General features: G+C 48.6%; 6 protein-coding genes across 6 annotated transcripts; 4 read left to right on the forward strand and 2 right to left on the reverse strand.

Annotated features, from left to right (window-relative positions):
• Positions 1-923: 923 nt before the first annotated feature.
• FPOAC1_000306 (uncharacterized protein) lies at positions 924-2,809 on the forward strand (the record flags this gene model as incomplete). Its single annotated transcript, XM_044844922.1, has 2 exons — positions 924-1,397; positions 1,454-2,809. 2 exons carry the CDS (start codon positions 924-926, stop codon positions 2,807-2,809), a joined length of 1,830 nt encoding a protein of 609 aa, XP_044710838.1.
• Positions 2,810-3,450: 641 nt separating this feature from the next.
• Positions 3,451-3,927, forward strand: FPOAC1_000307 (uncharacterized protein; the record flags this gene model as incomplete). Its single annotated transcript, XM_044844923.1, has 1 exon — positions 3,451-3,927. One exon carries the CDS (start codon positions 3,451-3,453, stop codon positions 3,925-3,927), a length of 477 nt encoding a protein of 158 aa, XP_044710839.1.
• Positions 3,928-4,573: 646 nt separating this feature from the next.
• Positions 4,574-6,366, forward strand: FPOAC1_000308 (uncharacterized protein; the record flags this gene model as incomplete). The annotated part of the gene is made up of 2 exons (XM_044844924.1): positions 4,574-4,777; positions 4,837-6,366. 2 exons carry the CDS (start codon positions 4,574-4,576, stop codon positions 6,364-6,366), a joined length of 1,734 nt encoding a protein of 577 aa, XP_044710840.1.
• A 788-nt stretch (positions 6,367-7,154) lies between these two features.
• On the reverse strand, positions 7,155-9,424 carry FPOAC1_000309 (uncharacterized protein; the record flags this gene model as incomplete). Its single annotated transcript, XM_044844925.1, has 3 exons — positions 7,155-7,222; positions 7,273-8,153; positions 8,211-9,424. The coding sequence occupies 3 exons, from the start codon at positions 9,422-9,424 to the stop codon at positions 7,155-7,157; spliced, it is 2,163 nt and encodes a 720-aa protein (XP_044710841.1).
• Positions 9,425-10,576: 1,152 nt separating this feature from the next.
• Positions 10,577-11,777, reverse strand: FPOAC1_000310 (uncharacterized protein; the record flags this gene model as incomplete). Its single annotated transcript, XM_044844926.1, has 3 exons — positions 10,577-11,192; positions 11,243-11,502; positions 11,556-11,777. The coding sequence occupies 3 exons, from the start codon at positions 11,775-11,777 to the stop codon at positions 10,577-10,579; spliced, it is 1,098 nt and encodes a 365-aa protein (XP_044710842.1).
• Positions 11,778-14,639: 2,862 nt separating this feature from the next.
• Positions 14,640-18,120, forward strand: FPOAC1_000311 (uncharacterized protein; the record flags this gene model as incomplete). Its single annotated transcript, XM_044844927.1, has 8 exons — positions 14,640-14,730; positions 14,821-14,859; positions 14,915-15,032; positions 15,086-15,182; positions 15,294-15,921; positions 15,974-16,433; positions 16,486-17,730; positions 17,781-18,120. The coding sequence occupies 8 exons, from the start codon at positions 14,640-14,642 to the stop codon at positions 18,118-18,120; spliced, it is 3,018 nt and encodes a 1,005-aa protein (XP_044710843.1).
• Positions 18,121-18,697: the final 577 nt, after the last annotated feature.

Here is an 18,697-nt window from a genome sequence, read left to right on the forward strand (position 1 = left end):
CGCTAAATCTGGTCCATGTCTCGAATGATGATTGGCTGGGATGAGCCGTCAAACTAAAGCCCTGTTGGCCGCGGGGCTGGTTCCAGATCAAATCCACATTCACGCTGCAGGTCCAAAGCGTCTAGAGCGTGTAGTTGCAGTCGCAGTTGCAGTTGCAGTCGCAGTCGTGTTTCTTTGTGCATCCATCAAAGCTAACCTAAAGTTGAGAACCATTCCTGTTATGATAACAAACGATGCAGTCTTTGTTGACTCTCTGCCAGGGGTTTCTCCTTCTTGCATGTCAATAATCATAATTAAACCCGTTGGATTTAATTAACCACGAAACGAGTTTCTCCACTGACAAGCGAAGTTTATTAATGTGGCACTACCCGCCTATCGTGAATTCATGACTTGCTCAATCAAAACGAAGAATCTTGACAGAGGCTTTTATGTACTGGCTTTTCTCATAGACTTTATCGTTCTATCATGACTCGAATAAACCTCAACTTCTCACCGTTTCTTCAACCTCTAGCACAGTATTCTAGAACCCATCTTGTGACCTGCTTAATTCGTTTCGTGGTGGGGCAGATCGCCTGTTCTGTTACACCATGTCGACTTTAAATCCTGACTGGCAAACAAACTTGACACTGATTCAATACTGTCGCAAAACTTGCGGCCTTTTTCCCTTTCTCATGTGAAGATATTACTCTTGGCCTTTTCCTTCCTTTCTTTTCTCCTTTCTCTATAAATCTGTCCTGTACCTTCTTAAGATCTTGCTTATCTTGCATCTTCATATTCCGAAATCGTATCGCCACCATAAATACATGACATGGATCAAGTTATCTCATAAACCGCGCGGCCTGATCCAACCAATTTTTTCTGATCTACTACAATAAACTTCAAGAATCCGAAAATCGCACAATTTGGTGGCCTTCGCAACTCTAATGGCATGGCTCAAAGTCGCTGCTGGCGTCGCCAGTGTGCTTGCGATAACCAAGCCCATCTCAGCTGCACCTAGTCGTGAGAACGCACAGCAAGATTATTGCCCTATCATATATGATGAACAACCAACAAACTGTCGTGCAATTCCAGAAACATTTCTAAGTTTCTCACCAAAGAAATCTGAACCTTCCCCTGCCGAGACACAGATTCTCGAAGATGCTCTCAGTGCTCTCTCAACCTTGCAGGACACCTTTTTTGAACCAGACTATGCGACATGGCCCTCTGCTATTGATTGGACTGCAGCTGTGACAGGAACAGTTGTAGCTGGAATGTTGACCACTTTATCCAAGGCCATTAACACTGTCGACTTGGGTGGTGTTGATGATTGGAGAGTGAAAGAGAACATTATTTCGACTTTCTATGCGCAACTTGTTGGCTCGTACTTTGGACAAGACGTCTTATCACTTCGAGGACAGGTGAGTACATGAGTATATCCACAAGGCATAAAACGCTTACTGACGTGATATCGTAGGCCTATGATGACATCCTGTGGGTGGTTCTTGGCTGGATTGAAGCTATCAAATTCGTAAACACTCATGCAGAACTTCACTATCCCAAGATTAAATCAAAGGGAACTGCTCCCAATAGTCTAAAGGACATGATTGATGCCATGCCATGGCAAGGTTACAACTGGTTCTCATCTTTTTCGCATCGCTCTCGCATCTTCTGGAACTTGGCGACTCACGGCTGGGAAACGAAATTCTGCAACGGAGGCATGGTCTGGAATCCTCGTTTGAACCCTTACAAAAACGCCATCACCAACGAACTATGGATTTCTGCCTCAATCTCCATGTACGAACATTTTCCTGGCGATAACTTTACTGCTCCATGGCTCAACAATGCTGTGTTCCCGGATAACGACCCGGCACATCTTGAGGCCGCCATTGAGGGATACAAGTGGCTGATAGACGTCAACATGACCAACTCCCGCGGCCTTTTTGTCGATGGGTATCATATTGACAGTAGCAAACCTGGCAACACAAAGTGCGACATTCGAGACGAAATGGTGTACACGTACAACCAGGGTGTCTTGCTAACAGGCCAAAGAGGACTCTGGTCTGTCAGCGGTAGTGCATCGTACCTGGAAGATGGTCATCGCTTGATCCAATCCGTGATCGAAGCGACGGGTTGGGATTTGAAAGGCGACAAGCCCGCGGATGATACAAGACGCCTAGGTCCCGGCCAGTTGCCGCCCTGGCGTGGGCTTGGAAGAGGAGGAATCTTGGAAGAACAATGCGATGCTAGCAGCACCTGCTCCCAAGATGGCCAGGCATTCAAAGGTATCTTCTTCCATCACTTTACAGCATTCTGCAGCCCACTTGAACCTCTCAGGGGTAGACAGGGCAGAATAGTCGATCCTCGTGGCTTTAAGAAAGTCAAGTCTATTCATGCGAAAGCTTGCCAATCGTATTTGGGCTGGGTCAAGCACAACGCCCTAGCAGCCATTGAAACACGAGACGATGCTGGTCTTTTCGGTATGTGGTGGGGTGCTGGCATCTTTGACGCAAGCGTCACGTTGGACAATGACGGCATCAAGCACGACGCTGAGAACTCAACTGATTACCGCAACCGAGGAACGCCAGCGGGTGAAACGTGGGGAGGAAGCCACAGATGGCTTCCGGGAACGGGAGGCTTGTCACCTTTGGAGTCAAAACCCGACCAGCAAGTTATGGACGTTGCTGGGGATAGACTCTTTCCAAGGACTAGAAGACCATCAACTCGAGGAGTGAAGGATCCCAATACACGGGGTCGAGGTCGAACTGTGGAAACGCAGGTTGGAGGAATCGCATTGCTTAGAGCATATTGGGAGCTTTCCCGGGCATTTTGATGATTATGATATTTTACGTTTATGATGGAAACAGATTTGTTAGGGATGATAGACATGATAGATCGCGATAGATAGCAGGTTATAGACAGCTCAGGATTTAGCTACTGCATTGAACCAAACCAGTTGAGAACCGCAATGTTACTATTTCTCGGTGTCAGTCCAAGGTGAAGATGGTCAAATTACGTCGCATCCCGCATTCGCACCGCTTCAAGCCTTAAATTCCAAATTCAAATAATGAGAATAGGTAGGACTTGACATCATTGATAGCAGTTACCCTGCCCCAACGCTAGCACAAGGCGAATCCGAACCATTCAACGATGGAGATTGGCTGGATGGCTCGCGACAACCTATACAGAAGTACACTAACATGGTTTGGGTGTACCATTCGAGCTACAGTGGCTGCGCCGAAGGTGGCTGCGCATTCGCATAGCTACGTTGTATCTCGAATGAGAGTGCAGTTTAGGGATAGCTTCATTTGAAGATAACCATAGTCTCACAGGATATAAGAGTATGAGTTCTCCCCCAAGAAAAAGGAACATCATCAATACAAGAACATCAGTCACGCTACAGTTACCAAGCTCAACAATTATAAACAACTCTCTACTCATAACATCAACCTTTTATTCACATCAACTCTCATCATGGGTCTCATCGGTCTTGTTATTGCTATCAGTACCATCTTCGCTAGCCAAGATGACAATGGCACTCGCTCAGGCGGTTGCTGTACTCGCCGAAACCAAAACCAACAAATCTACACGGTTTCACCCAACCCTGGATACACAAACTACGCGGGCCGATCTTCATGCCACCAGCGCAAGATGGAACGTCGCGCTCAAAGACAACTACAGCGCGCTGATCGCTCCCAGCTTCGCGCAGAACAGCGGGCAAATAGGAACTTCCAGAAGGCCGAGAGGTACCAGGCGGGTGCTATGCTGGTCAAGTCGGGAGCACAGAGAGTTGGTCTTGTCGGGCAGCCTCAAGTCGAGAGTGTTCCTGATAGAAGGAGCTTTCAAGAAGAGCCCAAGGATGATGGTCTCTATGAGTTGGATGCTATCAACCAGCAACACATTGCAAGAGAAGCACCACCACCATCATATGATGAAGTTGTACGAAAGTGAATGATAAGAAGTTAGGAGGGAAGGAGTTTAGGAGTTGGTCTAGCAATATTTTGGTTTGGGAAATTGTATAAATAAATTCATGATTGCTCAAAGGAATCCGTCGTGTAATTGTTTCATACGCCTTTTGAATAACAGGTGTAACATTGTAAGAATAGGCGAATATTGACCTCCGATATCGAACCCCACGGACCCTGCACCAACCCCTCCATACCAATGAGAGAATGGCAATTTAAACATGGTACTCCGTATAAATACTAAGGTAGTTGATAATATTAAACACAAATTCCCTGTTAGTTATTGTCAGTCAATCAGGTCATTATCCATATTTACAAGTCAATACAGAATCAAAAGGCAACATAAACGTCTTATATCAGACGATAACCGGCCTTTATATCGGCCTCGGCGAGTCCGCCAACGTAATATTCGTACCTGGTATAGAGACTTGTTATCTGGTGCTTTACACTCCACAATCTACGTCACCCTGTGCCAATCGACTCATACCCGTGAAATCAACAAAATTTCAGGTCCGATCTTTCGGCGGTGACAACTACCTACCTAATAAATCTAACGCTAGATATTCTTGTGTCTCGACCTTTCTTTGTTTTCTCTCATACAACCAATTCCTCTTGTTCTCTACACACTCACGATGCCTTCTGCTGATCCCATCGTGGCCGTCCCTGCCAACGGCGCCGTCAATGGCACAAATGGCGAATCTCGCCCGCAAACGCCGATGACCGGAATGGCCTTGACTGAGTACAGCGCCAACCCCTCGACACCATCTGCAGAGAAGCAGGCTCGCCTGAAAGAGATTGTTCCTGACGAATACCTTCTTCCTACTGGATACCCCGACGTGAGTTTTATACTTTTTGATATGGTATCAACTGGGAAGCTAACAGAAATGATTCCCAGTACCTTCGTCTCATCGCCAGCGCGACTTCTCGAGTTTACGAGGCTTGCAAGATCACTCCCCTCACCCACGCCATCAACCTGAGCAACCGACTCGAATGCAATGTCCTCCTCAAGCGCGAAGACGAGCAGCCCGTCTTTAGCTTCAAGCTGCGCGGAGCTTACAACAAGATGGCTCATCTCGATCCCAAGAAGAGCTGGAAGGGTGTAGTCTGCTGCTCCGCTGGTAACCATGCCCAGGGTGTCGCCTACTCTGCCCGCAAGCTCAAGATTCCTGCGACTATCGTCATGCCCGAAGCGACTCCCAGTATCAAGCATCTAAACGTTGCCCGTCTTGGTGGACATGTGGTCTTGCACGGCGCTGACTTTGACGCCGCCAAGGAGGAGTGTGCACGACGAGAGGTCCAGGATGGGCTCATCAACATCCCTCCTTTTGACGACCCCTATGTCATTGCTGGCCAGGGTACTATCGGAAACGAATTGTTCGGCCAGGTCAACATGGCCAAGGTCGAGGCCATCTTTTGCTGTGTCGGCGGCGGCGGTCTCATTGCTGGAATCGGTCTCTATGTCAAGCGCATGGCTCCCCACGTCAAGATCATCGGTGTCGAGGCTCACGACGCCAACGCCATGGCGCAATCGCTAAAGAAGGGCGAGCGTGTTCTTCTCAAGGAAGTTGGCTTGTTCGCTGACGGCGCCGCTGTCAAGATTCCCGGAGAGGAGACTTTCCGCATCTGCAAGGAGGTCATCGACGATGTTATCGAAGTGTCGACCGATGAAATCTGCGCCGCTATCAAGGATATGTACGACGATACCCGTTCAGGTCTCGAGCCCGCCGGTGCCCTTTCCATCGCCGGTCTCAAGAAATACGTCAGCCAGAACCCCTCGGACGATTCAAAGCGAAACCTCATCGCTGTGACTTCCGGCGCCAACATGAACTTTGATCGCTTGAGATTCGTCGCTGAGCGTGCTACCATGGGTGAGGGCAAGGAAGCTCTTCTTTCTGTCCAGATTCCTGAGCGTCCTGGTGCTTTCTCCGAACTCATCAACAACATCATGCCCCACGGCGTCACAGAGTTCAGTTACCGCTATTCAACAGACGAAGTCGCCAACATCCTCATCGGTGTCTCACTCACAGCCCCCGCTCACCAACGATCCGAAGAACTTCGTTCCCTCATCGACCGTATCCAATCAAACAACATGACCGTGACAGACCTCTCAAACGACGAGCTCGCCAAGAGCCATATCCGATATCTTGTCGGTGGACGATCCGGCGTCCCCAACGAGCGCCTTTACATGTTCACCTTCCCCGAAAGACCAGGAGCTCTCGAAAAGTTCCTCGTTACGCTCCGTCCCAAGTTCAACATCAGCTTGTTCCAGTACCGTAACTACGGCGGCGACGTCGGCAAGATCGTTACCGGAATACTATGTCCTGACGAAGAGGTCACCGAGCTTCACAACTTCTTGCGCAAGATCGGTTATCCTTACGAGGACTGCACCGAGTCACCAGTATTCAAGACATTCTTGCGATCATGAAAGAAGAAAAATGAATGGATAAAGGGATGATGCAAAAAAGATGTTTGGGCCTTGGTTTGGCGTTTGGTTTCAAAACGATGGGGTAGTTGATATCTTCAGTTCTTCAAAAGATGGACGGATGTGGTTATTTAGCGAGTTTGGGTATATGTTGGAAGTTGATAAACTTGATGATATGTATAACATGATCAAAATAGAGAGATGATTCGAAAGTACTGCAGATTCAATTGTATAAGAGAAGTTGCCGCGGTTGTTGTTCACTCGTCGGCTACATGAACCGTGACTATGCGGGTTGTCTGCCGTCCCTATCCATTAATCTGGTACCAGCATCGTTTCGAAGTTATAAGGGCCCTGGACCTAATTGACATCGTGAAGAAAGGATCTCATGTTCCGCATTTGATGGCCTGCTCATGGACTGGGAACAGGCCAAAGAGAGATGTCTCCCAGCACAAAGTCCGCTGGTTTCAAACCGTAACTGTAATGAAATTACAGGCTACCCAAGCTAATAGTACTTGTTATTGAAATCGCCATCCCGTGTTAGGATCCAGTATCTGGTACTCAATCCATTATTTTAGTACACGCATGCCTTCTAAAGACTTGACACAATGGGGTGCTGTAAGACCTAGTTCCGCCACTCTCCCAGAAACAAAAGAAACGCCGTAAGTATGTATGCGTATGCATTGTCATATACATAAGCCAGTTATTCTTCTGGACAGTACAAGATGTAATTCGTTCCATCGCTAATTGTCGGGCCCCTGAATTATAACGACAAGTTATTGTCCTTTGGGTTTCTATCTTCCATTAGACTTTTTGCCGCCCATTTTAAGACGTTCCTTGCAGTCTTCGCAATACCATTTTGCTATATTCAGTTAGCTCTTGACTGGTTCGGTTGCTCTGGTATAAACTCACCTTTTGATGTTGGCGCAACCTTAAGTCCAACACATTCTAAATGGAACCATTCGCGAGGGCACTCATCAGCATCGCACGCTACCATTTCGCCGTAACTGACTCCGTTACAGTAACAGTATGTCGGCTCATCTGCGTCAATATCGACGTCATCCTCGTCGCCCTGCATGCTGCTATTTGTATCTTCGTCTGCCAGCTGAGCAACAGTGGCATGGATAGTAGGACCAGGTTTCTTGTGGTTCTTCTTTCCTATACCGGTGCCGTCATTATTTCTTGATGCGCGCGATCGGGGTGGCGCCGCCTCTTGAAATGTTGCCAATGATGGTGTCGACGGTTTACTGGCTCGTCCACTCTTCGTTGTGACTGTTGGTGTTGGGGCAGCTGGAGGTAATGATTCGCTCTTACGATCATTCTTACGTTCGTTCTCGTCAGGTTTCTTAGTATCCTTTTTGCTGCTGGTTATAGGGGCAACTGGGGTTGAATTTGTGATGGTGTTGACCGTGGTAGTTGGCGGGGCAGATACAGTTTCTGTTCTCTCGGTTTCCTTCTTAGGATTTTCGGTCTTGACCGGCACAATTGTCTCTTTAGGGGTTTTGGGCTCGGCAGTGGTACCGTTACGAAGTGAGCTATTTGGTGGAGGTACAACACTCGCCGTGTTAACAATGTTGCCATTGGGCTTATTAGGAGCCGAGGTTGGCCGGGCTTTGTTATTCTCTGCGTTTGCATTCTGTATCGAATTTTGTCGTGAACGAGTTGGTGGTGCTGGGTTCGGGGTAGGAACAGGTACTGGTGATGCGCGAACAGGAGGGAGCTTTGGCTCGGGAAGCTCAGTAATCACGGGCGATGAGTTGGCTGACGTCGACATGCCAGTCACACCGTTTCTACTACAAATCAACATGTCAGCGTCTTGCCTGGAAGCATCTCGGATCGGTAGCACATACCTTTTCTTGGCCTGTCCGCTGCCTGAAGGAAGAGCCTTTCTCTTCTTAGGCGCTTCAGGGGCAGGAGTTGCTCGCGGGCTTGTTGTTTTCGCTTTCGGTGCAGCGTTCCCAAAGACAGCGCTCATGGCACGATCTGCTGTCGCTGTGGCACCGTTTGTTGGCTTCTCGACCTTACGTCGCTTTTGCGGTGGGTTTCCATTTGTGGTCGTGGCTGTAGAGATGCCCAGGCCGACATTGGCAGTTTCGGCCGCCGCTGCAGCCGCCGCGGCAGACTTCCTTGACTTGGCGGTCTTCTTGGGGCCCTCAGGCTTGTGCTTCCCGTCATGGTCATCACCCTCTGACTCGTGGTTATGATTATTGGTGTTATTGGTATTGTTGTTATGGTTTCTAGAAGCCTTCTTTGCTTGCACGGCCTGCTTTCGGGCGTCGCTTCTAGCGGCTGCCTCATCAGCAAGAGCCTGTGCGGCGGCGGAGATTGCTGCGGCACCGTCGCGCCGTGTCCTATCGACGTTGGATGCCTTTGAAAATCTATTCTCAGGATATGCCCAGTGCGTGGTGCTTCCCCATTTTGCCTCATCGCTGAACTCGTTCTCTAGATGCGGCCAGACGTCTTCGATTCGAGTGAGCTGGGCTTCGAGCGCTTCATTGGCCGTAGAAATGACGTGATTTTTTTCTTCGAGCGACACAAGCATTTCTTGGATCTTGATTGCGGTTTGTCGAAAAAGGTGGCGGCGAGGTAGATTGGAAGGGTCGAAAACGAGGTCCCTGTGAGACTCATCGATCGAGGGCACGCTCTGGGCGCTGTTATTCAAAAGATTGCCGGTTGAGCTGTTCTGCGCGCTCATGGGCGCCGAGCCGGGAGCAGCAACGCTTGAGACTTCATTGTTCGGACGTGCCTCGGAAAGAGGAGCGTTTGTGGCAGCTTCGACAAGTCGGAAGAGCTGTTCTTCAGGAGTGAAAAGTTTAGCATCAACCTCCTTCAACAGTGTGAAATGTCGGACGAGCTCTTTGGGGAGAGCGGTAATGGCATCGGCGAAGTGAGTGATCGCAGGAAAAATGTCGATGGGCTGGTCGGCACCGCCGATCGAGTCTCTGCCAACACCAGAGCGGCCCATGTTCGCGGTGTTTCGCGCAGGGTTGGTACGAGCTTGACGAACGGGCTGCGACCGGCGGTGCGACGAGCTCTCTGTCGCGGGGGCCTTGGCTGACTTCATCGTGGAAGACGCGAAAGGGGAGAGAGAATTGGAGCGAAACGATCGATTAGCTGGAGAAAAAGACGGCGGGACGGGACGAAGCTGGCGGTTGCAAGAAAGAAAAGATTCAAAAGAGAAAGTATGAGACTAAGTCAAGCGTCTTAACAGTTGAAACAGACCAGGTACAAAACAAAAGTACTAGGTCATTTTGCGTTTTGACGCCCGTATGTATGTGTTGAGAAAATTCCGTAAATACTGAGGAGGGGAGAAGAGACAGAGCACGCGTAGTAGAAGTATGGTAAGGCGAGGTAGCAGAAACGGAAGCGGGATGGGATCAATGGGATGGCGGCTGTTTTCCCATTCGGTTTTGGAGAATGACCTGCGAATACTACCAGGTACCTCTAGCGACCATGCACGCTGTAATGCAACGACCTACAGGCCTCAGAACACTCACGCGGACCCGCCAGGATCGGAGAAACCATCCCCGATGACGGAGACTCCTCTTATCTGATAAGGGCGCATGCGCATGCGATTGCGACTCAATGTTGACTTTAGAGACTTTAAAGTTAATCCTTCTGGTCAAGTACTAGACAACTTGAATACAATTCCCTTGTAGACCAATATGCCCTGTTACTAATATGTATTCTTTTGTCATTGTAAAAGAACAAAAAAGAGAGCCCATGTTGGAATGTTCACCGCGTGGGGCATTACATGTTAAATGGCTATTTCGTCATAACCCAAGCTCACACACATCACATTACCATTCAGCCACGGAAGATCTCAAAGTGACACAAGGGGACCAATGATTACATATCTCTCTGTTTACTGGGGGGGATTCATTAGCGTGACTTTACCTAAAAGTCAATCAGTGTGTTGGGAGAATCACATTGCTAAACAGCTATCATGACTTTCTTCTCTATCTACACAAAAGGGTTGTCGCAAGACCACAACACTCTTCAGATTCATGGCACTCATATTGATTCAAACATAATAAATATAGCATTATGGGTGTGCTGAAGTCTATCACCCCGGAGTGCACCAAAAAAAGATTTAAACACCAGACAATCCTCAAATTCCAGCATGTCCGTTCCACTATAAGATTGTTTACCACAATAACGGATTCAACTCAACTTTCTCTAACTCGACCAGGGTATCACTGCCGCCAGAACCAAATCACGCTGTAACAGAAGTAGGTCGAACGGTGGTGTCGTTACGGTCCTTCTGCTTCTGCCTCCACTGCCACTCCAGCAAGATCCAGATAAAGTCCTTGAGATCAAAGTCGGGCCACAGGGTATCGATGAAGAAGATCTGAGTGTCCTGGTGGCACTGCCAGAGCATAAAGTCGCTGAGTCGTTCCACGCCGCTGGTTCGCACAAAGATGTCCAGGGGTGGGTCGTTTGCGGTGTACATATGCTTATCGAGAGTTTCGGCTGTGATCGTCTCGGGATTCGGTAAGCCTGAAAGACTGGCGGCGCTGTTTCGTGCCCGCAGGCGAGGTGGGGGAGAATCCGGGAGCAATGTAGGTGATGAAGAATCTCCGTCGCTGTCCTTCTCCTTCTTGAGATCGTCGCCGTCCGAGGGCTCTGTCTCTTCAGCCACGGTATCGGGAATCATGGGTAGTCCCTCGTGGGCGTCCAGTTGGCGGGAGAGGATCTTTCTTCGGATTCGCGATGGTGAGAAAGGTGTGCTTCGAGGAGGAGAGGGAGCGAGGAACTCTTGAACTGTTGACTTCACCGCTGTTGTGATCTCAGCCCGTGATGTGTAGGGGAAACAGATGTTGAGGACAGCCCTGGCGCGAGTTAGTTTTGGTATCACGACACACGGTATTGTAGACCCTACTTGTTGTTGTGTCTCGTTCTTGCGACAGCCTTGTCGACAACTTGGAGTACATCTTCTCGGATCATCTCACGCTGTCCCAAGACGCGCACTCGCGCACCGTAACGGTCGAGGATGTGGCCGTATTTGGTCAATTGCTCCAGCTTGGTTTTGGCCAACTCCATCAAGCCTTCAACCTCCCTCGCGGGACGGTTGAAGTTCTCGATACTGAAGGCGTACACGGTGACCACCTTGACACCAGACTTGTAGCAGATTTCCATAATCTAAAGTTGGCATGTTAGCACATGGCAGATATCCGCAATTACACAAAACCTACCCTTGCCAGTGCCTCGAATCCTCGGTGGTGGCCTTCTAGAGCCTCCATTCTGTGATTTCGAGCATATCGTCGGTTGCCGTCCATCTCGAAGGATACATGTTGGGGAATGGGTCCTTGTTTAAGGGCGCCGATGAGTAGATCGCGAAGCTGGCGCATAGCCCATTCTCCCGGAGGAGATTCGACGATTACTCTCCGGATGAAAGATGATATAGCGTCGGCCATTGTGTATGCGTGCCGCGTTTGTTGTAGGTGTTGAGTTTGTATAATATTATCGAAAAAGTAAAAAAAAGATTGGGACGAAAGAGTGAACGTGTTATCGGCGAGCAGGTGCAATATCGCTAACTTAGTACAATCGGATAGGCGGGTATCGACTTGAGAGGGAAGTTTAAAATAAAATAAAAAAGAGGCAAAGTGTGTTTTAGATTCTCATAGTTGCCAATAATAATAGGAAACAAGTGATGTTCAAAAGGCAAACAATATAAAGGTGACGACGAATTGACAAGCCAGCCACGAAGCCTATGGTGGCGGAGTAGGCATCTGACGATGGGGATGAGGCTTGTTGAGGCGAGTTATTACTTGGTAGAAGACGGTTGGCACAAGCTTGGCGCGTTGAAACAGGGCAGCTTTTTCCTGTGCCTGTCCAGTTGGTTGGGATTTTGGAATGCGGGAGCTTTTTAACTGACGCCGCGCCGTCGCTCGCAAGGATGGTCCTCGTCTAACGATGTGGCTTGCTCAACATGACACGACACAAGTGGCTTATTAACGACTAACGTCCTTTCTCAGGAACTGTCGTCTATACATTGACCAATCTGGACTGTTTTCAATAGATTGCCGAAATTGTAATTAATTGAATTGTGGTGTGAGATTCTGATGCAGGTCTTTTGGCGAGTATACAGCTGTATCATGAGTCGCTTTAAACCCCCCCCTAGCAGGGGATCATCAGATCGTGTTAGTGGATTCTCTATACCCTGGTTAACCGGAAATCAAAAACCACGGCTCTCCTGAACTCGAGACTTTCATGTGATAACAACTGTCCACAGGGCTGAGAAGTCGACAGTCAGCCTTTTCTAGACTCTGAACCGTTTGTCGTAGTCAATTCGTACAATGGAACACGAGTTTAGGTTCGTGGCTTTCGTCAACCACAACTGACAGCTCAACAACACGACTGCACCAATGATAACGATTGGCTGTAGCTAGTATTTCAATGCCAAAAATGTTTATATCTGGCTGTCCTATTGGTCATCCTTCTGTGGGCTGCAGCTTTTGCATATGCGAGCAACGTGGAATAAAACAGCATGATGCGTCGCTACGGTTTGAGTCTATAGGGTAGGGTTCCGAACAAAAGACCTCGATAAACCTCGATTGTTCCCTTGAATTACATTCAATTTGGTTTAGTAACAGAGTGTCAATCCAATACGTGCTTGAGTTCTACAGGCTTGAAAGGTAGTGAGCATATTAGATTTGTCGTTGTGGTGTTTATATCTCTTGATCAAACACCCAGGCATTTAGCAACGTGGGTAGCCACAGAAAGTAGAACACATATCCAAGACAACATCGAAGCGGGGAAGCAGATAATTAAAATGCAGAGATAAAGAACAACTCATCCTTTACTAACTCAAAGTATCTTGTATCGTCAGCGGTCAAGCTTTTTCTACCCCGAGGGGAGATGATTGCACTCCAACATCCCCAGTGACACTAACAAAAAGCATGGAGCACAAGTTTGTTGGAGAAAACATGGGTAAGACAAAAACGCGATGAGGTGAGCCTAACTTCCCCAGTAGTAACTTAGGTAGTATCTAGGTAACTACTCAATAATTGTGGTATCCCTTATTGGGTAGCCCGAAAAACGTTTGTTATCTGCCGCCAATTGATATCTCTTGTTTTTCACTTTGGCTCCAGTAGGGAAAACCATTGACGGCTTAAAATAGGACGGGGCATATTTCCTTTACGAAACGACATGTCACAGAACCTTGATTCATAATCCATGTTCAGCTTTTTTTCCCTCTCTCTTTTTTTTGTTACCAGAAGACGTCATTACTAGGCACACAGAGGAGAGAAAAACAACACTAAAGACAGCTTCTTAGCGTGGCAGATTAGGAACAGGAACTACCCAGCGCCACAACGCCTAGGTCGTGGTTCACCGGTATGTAGTTCCTATCTCTATAGTGAATGCTTCATGACTCTTGTTGCAAGTGATATCGTGTGTGACATGACAGTGATGCTTTACTTGGTCTCACATTCCTGCGGAGGGTTCCTCCGGTTAGTGTAGCACATCGTTAGCAAGAAAACACTTTGAGTTTTCTTCCTATCGGATCTGTAGGCTCGCCGAGGGGTCGCCGATGATGGTGTTCTTGGTGGAGTTGAAGAGCCATGTCCATGGCTACTAGCAGCTGCCCTCTTTGCCAGGGAAAGAGTTCAATGTCACTCTGGTGCAAGAATTGTCAGGTCCAGAACCCATTCATAGACAAACATCCGGCCGCTCGATAGTGGAGGAGATGCATCCGCAGCGGCCGCTGGTGCAATCGGTTCGGTTGGTTGACGATCCCCGTTTAGATTCATGTGCTGTCAGTGGTGTTTGGAAAACCAGGAACACTAACAAGGGAAGCTACGCATCTTGACTGCCACCTACCGGACAAAACAACAGCTAGTCTCAAGCCTCAGGCACAACCGAGACTGACATTCTCTTGATCCTACCCACCATCGTCGATCCTGTGTGTGTCGTGTCTCGCCCATTTGGTTAGATACGGTTCAGAGTTGTACCTGGCTGCATTGTAGTGCAGGAGACTACTAACCTACCTCTTTTTCTTCTAATTCTCTTGACTCTCTCTTTTTCCCTTCCCTTCACCTCCCCTTCTCTTCCTCTCTTCTTCTACTCTCCTCACCAGAGGAGCCATCACCTAAAACCTCCAGCTCCTGGTCATTGTTGTCCATCTTAACTTCAGTTTATTCTTTCCCCTCTCCGCTTCCCCACACGCTCCAATTGACCTCATCATCCCCCACCTCAGCAACCGTTGCTACCCCTCGTCGATCGCCGCCCGTGCTTCGCTTGCTGCCCCTCGTTGAGTTTGAGCTTGAGCTTCAACCATGGTTGTCCACGACGGTCACGAATACCTCACTGAGGAAGAAAGGCGTCTTAAGGAGGATCGCGACCGCACCAAGTACTGGAAGAAATGGGGTCCTTATGTTGCAGAGAGACAATGGGCTACAGGCATGCAATTACACCACTCATGATAAGAAATATTGCTAATAAATAAATAAAAAACAGTCCGAGAGGATTACAGTCATGATGGAGATGCTTGGAGTCGTGAGTTTATTTTTTAATGACGCACCTCGTCCTGTCCACTAACAAGTTACGTCAGACTTTCCTCACGACCACGCTCGATCGCGCGCATTCCGTTGGGGTGAAGACGGTATCGCCGGTGTCTGCGATACTCATGGCTACCAAAACATTGGATTTAGTTTCTGGAACGAGGAAGAGTTCGTACAGTTGCTATAATATGATATGCGCCACGACCGCTAACATGATACAGCGACTTCCTCAAGGAGCGTCTTTTTGGCCTCTCAAATCCCCAGGGTAACCATGGTGAAAGTGTCAAGGAAGCTCACTTCCACGTTGATAACACTCCTGTGAGTACGCACAAGACAAAAACATTCAACTGCCTCATGCTAACTTATTCATTAGACCGTAAACAACCCATTCGATCTCAATACCTGCGTTATGCTAACTAGTCATGATAGCACTCTTACATGAAATTCCTCTACAAATACCCACAGAAGAAGTTCCCCTATAAGGATCTTATTGACGAGAACGCTCGACGAGGAAAGGAAGATAAGGAATACCAAATCACCGACACCGATGCCTTTGACCAAGACCGATACTGGGACATCTTCATTGAAACTGCAAAGGAGAGCGATGATCCCGATGAGATTCTCTTCCGAGTCACTGCTTGGAATCGAGGCCCTGACCCTGCACCTCTCCACATTATTCCCCAGGTGTGGTTCCGCAACACCTGGAGCTGGGGTAGAGAGCCTGAGGAGAAGAAACCTTCGATACAATATGTTGACGAGACCTTCGCCAAGTCCAAACACTGGAGTTTGGGAGAGCGCCACTTCCTGTGCTCCCCCTCGCCTGGTGTAGGCTCCAGCGGTGACGATGTCATGCCCAAGTTCATGTTCACCGAGAACGAGACCAACTTCAAGGCACTCTACGAACAAGAGAACAAGCAGCCATATGTCAAGGATGCCTTCCATCGCTACATTGTCGACGGAGAGAAGGACGCCGTTAACCCTGCCAAGACTGGAACAAAATGTGCTGCCTGGTTCAACTTTAACGAGGATGGCGGTGTCAACCCCGGCGAATGTGCCGGTAAGTATCCTACAGCAGTAACCCTCAAATTCTGTTGCTAACTACGACACAGTCGTTCGATTCCGCTTCACCAGGCGAGACGATGGGTACCTGGACGAAGAAGAATTCGACGATATTGTTGAGGCCCGTAAGGAGGAGGCTGACGAGTTCTACTACAGACTCAGCCCTCTTCCCATGGCTGACGATCTGCGCAACATCCAGCGACAAGCTTTCTCTGGTATGATGTGGACGAAGCAACACTATCATTTCATCTGGGACCACTGGGCAAACGGTGACCCTACTATGCCACCTCCCCCGGCTTCCCGAAAAGACATTCGAAATTCGGCCTGGAAACACATGCACTGTGACGATATTCTGTCGATGCCCGACTCATGGGAGTACCCGTTCTTTGCCGCTTGGGATAGTGCCTTCCACTGTATCCCGTTGGCCATGATTGACCCCGATTTCGCAAAGAAGCAGCTTGACTTGTTCACTCGCGAGTGGTACTGTCATCCCAACGGACAGCTCCCAGCGTAAGTCTGCTCTTGCTCGACATTTGAATGTTAATGACTGACTTGTGTTTAGATACGAGTGGAACTTTGGAGACGTAAACCCGCCAGTCCATGCCTGGGCAACCTTCAGAACGTTCAAGATTGAGCGAAAGATGTATGGTCGCCAGGACTTGGACTTCCTAGAGCGCGTTTTCCAAAAGCTGCTCCTCAACTTCACCTGGTGGGTCAATCGCAAGGATGCTGATGGAAAGAACGTCTTCGAGGGAGGCTTTTTGGGTCTCGACAACATTGGCTTGTTCAACCGATCCGAGCCCCTACCTACTGGAGGTGTCCTAGAGCAGGCAGACAGCACTGGATGGATGGCATTCTACTGTCTTTCCATGCTCAACATTGCCCTCGAGCTGGCCAAGCACCGTCGTATCTACGAAGACATCGCATCCAAGTTCTTTGAGCACTTCATTTTCATTAGTGATGCTATGACATTCCGAACCGGTCACAAGGATGAGAAATCTCTTTGGAATGAGGAGGACGGCTTCTACTACGATGCCATCTCTTGGGGAGGCCCCTGGATCCAGCAGCTTCCCGTGCGATCGCTTGTGGGTTTGATCCCTCTGTATGCGACTATCACTCTGGAACCAGAGTTGATCAACAGACTCCCCTCATTCAAGAAGAGAGTCGACTGGTTCATCGAGAACCGATGCGATTTGGCTGAGAGAAACATGGCCAGTATCCGAAAGCGAGGAAAGGGCAACCGTATCCTGTTGTCCATTGTCAGCAAAGATCGACTGGAGAAGATCCTGAAGCGCATGCTTGACGAAGATGAATTCTTCAGTGACCATGGAATCCGGTCGCTCTCCAAATTCCACAAGGAGAACCCATTCTCCATGGATGTCAATGGCCAGAAATTCTGCGTCGGATACGTGCCAGGTGACTCAGATAGTGGTCTGTTCGGTGGCAACAGTAACTGGAGAGGTCCTATTTGGCTCTGTGTCAACTTCCTGCTCGTAGAGTCTCTACAGCGCTTCTTCCTTTTCTACGGACCTGATTTCCAGGTCGAATGCCCAACTGGTAGCGGAGACTATATGCACCTGGGCAAGGTTGCTGAGGAAATCCAGCACCGATTGCAACATCTTTTCGCCCGTACTGACGACGGAAGACGTAGCATCAACGGTGGCGATGATCGCCTCGACTTCAATGAGCACTGGAAAGATTACCTTTGGTTCCATGAGTTCTTCGATGGAGACAACGGACGCGGTTTGGGAGCCACTCACCAGTGTGGATGGACTGGACTGATTGCTCGTATGATCCACGATACTGGGTATGTGAAACATCTTCTCGTGACTTTGATATATCTCTAACAACTTGTAGCGTCAACTGCCGTCTGCCTCACACTCCTCGCACACCTTCAATTGCTATGGGTCATTATTTCGATGATGTCTTCCACCGCAATGTTGGAAGCAGCGGCCACGGTGGCAAGCCTCACATGAGACGTTCATCGACTGCCCGCTCCATTGGTGCCCGCAGTGATTTTGAAGATGACACCCATTCTCTTGCTGGCTCCGTCCACCATGACGAGGAACGAAGCAAAGAGCGTAGTGAAGCCGATGCCCATCTGCACAGTTACGTCTCTGACCAGCTCGAGAGATACAAAGATGAGAACAAGGCGGGCAACTACGACCATGACGATGAGTTTGAGACCAAGGGATAAGCGACTTTACTTAGGTAGTTTGTAAAAGGAGGAGCTGGTGCTATCAAGAGAAGGAAGTAATGGGGCGTTATCAAAAGCAAGAACTTCTCACTTGTGCCCTTGCAGAGCAGCAGGGTGTCCTGAGTTTATGGGCATAGACTTGTCATTCAGTTTTTCTACTAGTCATGATACAATAAAGAGGTACATTCTCTCATGAGGGCCTGTTTTGTGATAAAATTCAATCTAATAACATCACTGTATTTATCGCAACTCGCATTATTTCAACGAGTTTGAGCCATATTTCGTGTAGGACCAGCCATCTCATTAATGAGTTGAAGTCTTTTATATAGGCTCGTACTTCCGCTAAATCCGACATCCAGATCGGATACCACGAGACAAAAAAGCGAAACTGAAAGTCATCACGCTGGGGACAAAATAATTCAATTGGGGAACAGCATTTATTGCGTACCCAGTTCACATCCTCCTACACTATTCTTTCCATCGGAACTCTCCCCTTTCTTCTCCCCTAGCCGGGGATGACAAGAACGTTTGATTCCGGGAGGGTTGTAACAATTCAAGGGGGACGAGAAAACCCCCC

The sequence above is a fragment of the Fusarium poae genome, chromosome 1 (genome assembly GCF_019609905.1).
Source record: "Fusarium poae strain DAOMC 252244 chromosome 1, whole genome shotgun sequence".
Lineage (NCBI taxonomy): Eukaryota > Fungi > Ascomycota > Sordariomycetes > Hypocreales > Nectriaceae > Fusarium > Fusarium poae.